At 63.3% G+C, this 5,617-nt stretch overlaps 1 protein-coding gene across 1 annotated transcript; it reads left to right on the top strand.

Moving 5' to 3' along the window:
- Positions 1-1,332: 1,332 nt before the first annotated feature.
- LIF (leukemia inhibitory factor) lies at positions 1,333-2,991 on the top strand. The gene is made up of 2 exons (XM_014938577.1): positions 1,333-1,648; positions 1,764-2,991. Exons 1-2 carry the CDS (start codon positions 1,415-1,417, stop codon positions 2,199-2,201), a joined length of 672 nt encoding a protein of 223 aa, XP_014794063.1. The 5' UTR covers positions 1,333-1,414; the 3' UTR covers positions 2,202-2,991.
- The last annotated feature ends 2,626 nt before the right edge of the window (positions 2,992-5,617 follow it).

Raw genomic sequence — 5,617 nt, 5'->3', positions numbered from 1 at the left:
TTTTTTTTTTTTTTTGGGCTTTTTTGGCTTTTTTTAATATTTCCCCCCCACCTCTTGCTTTTCCTCCTTCTGGGTCTCACGAAGCTGTGAGCCGCCGCTGCACCGGGAGCACAGGAGGGATGGGGAGGCTGCCAAGTGCAGGGGAGGGGGCTGGAGGGAGCAGCCACCACCCCAGGGACAGAGCTGGGGGGTCCCCATGGGGCAGCACCCACCCGGGACCCCCCGACCACCCAGCCCCTGGCACACGTGGGTGCTGAGCCTCGCTCTGCCCAGCTGTGAAATGGGCAGAAGGTTTGGTGGGGGGATGCAGCGAGGGGCTTGGGGGGGGGCAGGGCATCCGCCTCCCATGGGAGCACCAGGGGGGCAGGGGTGTGGGGAGGAAGGGTCCCCCCCCAATCCCCGTCCCAGGCAGGAGGGGAGCGGCGGTGGGTCAGGGATGGCAACACGCCCAGGTAAGTCCTTTCCCACCTGGGCAGGGTAAATAAAGCAAGTTTTGGATTACCCGGCACCGGCGGCACGTCGGAGGCGCTGACAAGTGCGGGCAGCTTCGGCGCTCGTCACGGCCTGGGGACTTCGCCTGGCAGCCCCCCCGCGGCGTGGCACAGGGCCCCCCACCCTGCCGGGGCACCGCCGGTGGCAGCCAGGTCACCGGGCAGCGGGCACCCCCCCAGGGTACCCTGCCCCCGGGATGCGGAGGGCAGCGGCAGGGCTCCGGAGGGCGGTTTGGCCTCCCTGAGCGGGGATGCTGGATTTCTGGGGGAGTCCCCAGGGATGGGGGGGTTGGAGCACCCCGCTCTCTCCCTGCCGGCAGGAGGGGGGACCCAGCTGCCGGCGGCTCAAGGGTCCCCTTGTTCCGCGTCCAGGGATTTCCTGGCCGGCGTCTCCGGCAGCTGCAGCGTCTCTCCCCGGGGCTCCTCGGCGCTGCGCCCATTTCGCAGACGGGGAAACTGAGGCCGGAGGCGGGAGGGACCGGAGGGGAGGCGGGGGGGGATGCCGAAGGCAGGTTTCCTTGCGGGCGCCCCCGCTGAGTCAGCCGGGGCCGGGGTGGGGCCTCGCTCCCGCAGCGCCCGGCCGAGGATAACGGAGGGGAAAGCGTTTTGCATATTTGATTGAACCCGACAGGTCGTCACCGGGCTGGTTGCGAAATGTGGGAATGCCGTGGGGCGCCCCACCGGGAAGGGAGGCGGGGGAGCGCCTGCCGGGGGGCAGGTGAGGGGGACGGGAGTGGGACGGGGACATCGGGACGGCAAAACAGGGGGTCTGGGGGCTGCCGGCTGAGCCGGACACCCACCCAAGGGGGAAGGGTCCCCGCTCTGGCCGGACGCCCTCCCCTTGGGTGCCTGGGGCTGGGGACACCCTTGGGGGATGCTCTGCAGGGTGACCTGCCCGGGCCATCCACGGCGTCACGGTCCCCATGGGCCACCACGGGGTGAGTGCCCGCCGTGACGCCCGCCTCTCTCCCCGCGCAGGCGTCGTGCCCTTCGTGGCCCTGCTCCTGCTGCAGCGGCGGCCGGTGGCCGGCCGGGCCCTGCTGGTGACCGGCTCCGGCTGCCCCGGCCACAGCTTGTGCCGCTCCAACGTCCAGGAGCAGACCCGCAGGCAGGTTGCGCTGCTCAACGCCACCGCCCAGGACCTCTTCAGCCTCTACGTAAGTGGGACTCGGGGATGGCCACGAAGGGGGAGGGATGGGGACACCCCGGGGATGGCAGCAGAAGGCTGCCGGTCGGGGGGGACACGGGGGTGATGCTCGCTTTTCCTCCCAGCTGAAGTGCCAGGGAGAGCCGTTCAGCAGCGAGAGCGACAAGCTCTGCAACCCCAGCGGCATCTTCTTCCCCGCCTTCCGCGTCAACCGGACGAGCGAGAGGAAGGAGGTCATGGTGGCCATGTACAAGCTCTTCGCCTTCCTCAACGCCTCGCTGGGGAACATCACGCGCGACCAGGAGGAGCTCAACCCCACGGCCAAGGAGCTCCTCGACCGGCTCCACAACACCACCAAGACCACCCGGGGCCTCATCTCCAACCTCACCTGCCTCCTCTGCAAGAACTATAACATCTTCCAGGTGGACGTCAGCTACGGGGAGAGCTCCAAGGGCAAGAGCACCTTCAAGAAGAAGCAGCAGGGCTGCCAGGTGCTCAGGAAGTACGTGCAGGTCATCGCCCAGGCGGCCCGTGTCCTCCTACCTCATCTCAGCCCCCCGTGAGCACCTGTCCCAGCTCCTCCACCCCCCCCCCAGCCACCAGTGAGGATGGCTAAGCTGGCCGTGCCACCCCCCACTGCTGCCTCCTGACCTTCTGCCTTCCTATTTATTACCCCGGACCCTGCGCTGGCCCCATCTGCCCTTTGGTAATTTATTTGCCCCTCGGGGGGTGAACGTTGCAGCCCGGTGCGGAGCAAAGCCGGGGTCAGCATCCAGCAGGACAAGGGGGTGCATCCCCGAGGTGATGGCGGGGCACGGGCTGGTCCCGGGATGTGCCTCGGCTGTCCCCGCTCTCCCACGGGGTGCAGGGAGCCGTGGGTGCTGTGAGGGGCTGGTGATGGGGCCGGACTTTGTCCCCCATGGCCAGTCTCCTCCATCATGGAGAGCAACCCGACGGACATCCTCAAGCATCATCCCTGAGCCTCCACTTCCCTGGGAAAAAGGACTAGGACCAAGAACCCCAGGATGCTGCGGCTGGAGGGGACATAGGGGCGCAGGGACACGCTCCCCCTGCACACTTTTGGGCTGGGCTCCCCGACAAGGAGTCAAACTGGGGGTACTGGTGTGGCTGGGGCTGGGTCCCGCTGTCTTGGACGAAGCCACCCACTGGGGACGGAGCCCACTGGGAAGCATCGTCCCCCCCGCACGGGCACAGCGGGGCAGGGAGGGCACATCCTCCCCTTTGGAAAAGTGCTTTTCCCATCGGAAGGGCTTTGAATGTACTAGCGGCTCAGCCAAGGGCTGGGCTTCGCATGACTGGATGCGGCCCCGGCGCGGGGACGCGGGGACACGGGGACAGGCCCCAGGCCGGTGGCAGGAGGCGCTGGCTCGCTCCTGGCACCGGAGCGGGCTGCGAGGGTTATTTATTGCCTGGGTGGGAAGCCCAGCATGCACCGAGTGCTCTGACCTGACTTTTAGTAACATTATTAATAATAATAATTAATAATAATTAATAATAAGATTTGTGATAATATATATATAATTCTATTTAAATATTTATTTTTTTATACTTCTTTTCCCCTTTTTTTTAAATAAACCAACAAAACCATATTTGGCTCCTCTGTGCTGCGTTTCCTTCTCACTCATCCTCAGACACCTCTGTTTCTCCCCCAAAACACCTCTGAGCTGCCCCAGACACTCCCCCAGAAGTCTCGGATCACGTCTCCTGTCCCCTTGCTCCTTCTTCCCTTCCCATCTCCCATGGGATGGCTGTGAAGGCATTTTCCCTGGGGAATGCTTAAATTGACACCCTCCGACTGCTCAGCAGCACCGGGAGGGTGCAGGGAATGTCACTGTGCAGGGAGCATCATGGCCCGGGGACCATCACAAAGTGAGGAGCATCATGGTGTGGGGACCATCATGGTGCAGGGAACATCGTGGTACGAGGGACCCTCAGGGAGCAGGGAGCATTGTGGTGTGGGGCCCATCATGGCATGGGGACCATCACAGAGCTGGGAGCATCATGGTGTGGGGACCATCATGGCATGGGGACTATCACAGAGCTGGGAGCATCATGGTGTGGGGACCATCATGGCATGGGGACCATCACAGAGCTGGGAGCATCATGGTGTGGGGACCATCATGGCATGGGGACCATCACAGAGCTGGGAGCATCATGGTGCAGGGAACATTGTGGTGTGGGGACCATCATGGTGCGGGGACCATCACGGCATGGGGACCATCACAGAGCAAGGAGCATTTTGGTGGGGACCATCACGGCATGGAGACCATCACGGTGCAGGGAACATTGTGGTGTGAGGACCCTCATGGTGGAAGGGAGCATGATGACATGGGGACCATGGCGATGCAGGGAGCATCATGGCACGGGGACCACCACGGAGCAGGGAGCACGGTGGTGCAGGCAGCCCCACTCCGGCAATGCTGGAGGTGCCTGGGGGTTGGGGGAGACGCCAAAGCCAGCTGGGAAGAGGCAGAGAGAGGCGAGCGAGCGTGCTGGGGGGGGGCAGATAAAATCACAGCCGCTTCCCAGGCAGCCCTGGGAGAGGCTCAGCGAAGCTTCGCCAGGGCCAAGACCACCTAAGGCTCCACCAGCGCCCCGGTCCTCTGCGAGCGTCTCGCATGGGGCCGTATCGGTTAACAAGAGGCTGATTATACAGGAGACGTTGGAGCGGGATGATGAAATTTTCCTCCTCCTCCGGAGCCCTCGGGCCTCCGGCCAAACCTCCCAGGCATGAGACAGCAAGCGGATGAGCTAAGATCCTGTGTGATCATCTCTCGTGTCTCGGAGGAGCCCCGACCAAAAAATCATCGCAAAAAATTCAGAAGTCGCCCCCAAAACCCCTCTTTCTCTGCCTCGCTGTGTCACGCTGCCCAGTCGTGTTCCTCGACTCCTGCAGGAAGTGTCACGGCATCCATTTGCCCCCAAAAGGGGACCACTGGTGGCAGCCTTGTGCTGCCAGCAGCCTCGTGCCACACCAGCACGGTGACAGCAGGGACAGCAGTGCCCAGCTCCAGCCCGCTGTCCCTTCACGGCAGAGGATGAGCCCCAAAATGGCACTGGCTGCCCCGCCCCACGGCAGAGGCACGTGGGGACATCCCTGGATGCCACAGTTGATGCCCTGGGCGTGGTGTGGCTTTCTTCCATCATGCCATCATCCCACCCTGCCACCAGGGAAAGGACACCCGGGTGTCCCCTGTGCCACCGCCCTGAAGGGTGCCTGGGATCGCAGCCCATTTCCAGCCTGCACCAGGAGATAAGGTGTCCTCAAACCAACACAACTCCCCGCCCCCTCCCAAAAAAAAAATATGCAGGGAAGAGGCAGCCTTGGAGGAACCATCCATTTGGGATGGGTCGTCATGCAACAGGGCCAGGTCCTGCAGCGCATGCCAGCACCGTGGTGGCTGCCAGGGCCACCGCGTCCCCACAGCTGGGGACACCCAGATGTTCCCATGGCTATCTCTACCAGCTCAGCACATGGCCAACATCTCACATGCTGGAACTCCAGGGCTGAGCCCGTCTGCATGGAAATACCCACACCTCATCCCCACCGGGGAGGTAGCAGGTGCCCAGGGGTGCCACCGACCTGTCCCTGGGGTCTGGAGGGGTGGCAGTGGGGTGGGGGGGGTCGGGTGGAGCTCAGCGGGGCCGGGGGCTGGGACAAGGTCCTGCGCAGGGAGCGCAGCAGCGAGGAGCTGTGCACATCTGGATTTCTCACGCTTGCGTTCAACGTCCCTCCTCAACCAGATGGCAAAAATAAATAAATAGAATAAATCAGAGCCTCCTGACATAAATTGGGAACTCACGCCCGGGCTCTGCGTTTCATGAGTCTCTCTGGAAGACAGTCAAACGAAGGCGAGGACAATGGGTTCACTTCTCCCCGGTGTCGGGTCATTCCCAGTTAAGGCTCATTAGTGGCGGGCGGGGGATTAACTCTTCCTTCCCTGGAAACGTGGCTCCG

The sequence above is a fragment of the Calidris pugnax genome, unplaced genomic scaffold (assembly GCF_001431845.1).
Source record: "Calidris pugnax isolate Ruff unplaced genomic scaffold, ASM143184v1 scaffold7, whole genome shotgun sequence".
In the NCBI taxonomy this organism is placed as follows: Eukaryota; Metazoa; Chordata; class Aves; order Charadriiformes; family Scolopacidae; genus Calidris; species Calidris pugnax.
Note: the sequence above shows the minus strand (reverse complement) of the source record. Positions and strands in the feature narration are given on the sequence as shown.

Bases quoted from the DNA above. Each gene is read 5' to 3' on its own strand.
- LIF (XM_014938577.1), top strand. From the start codon at position 1,415: ATGGGCCACCACGGGGTGAGTGCCCGCCGTGACGCCCGCCTCTCTCCC. The intron at 1,649-1,763 runs GTAAGTGGGACT...TTTTCCTCCCAG, and splicing joins AGGACCTCTTCAGCCTCTAC to CTGAAGTGCCAGGGAGAGCC.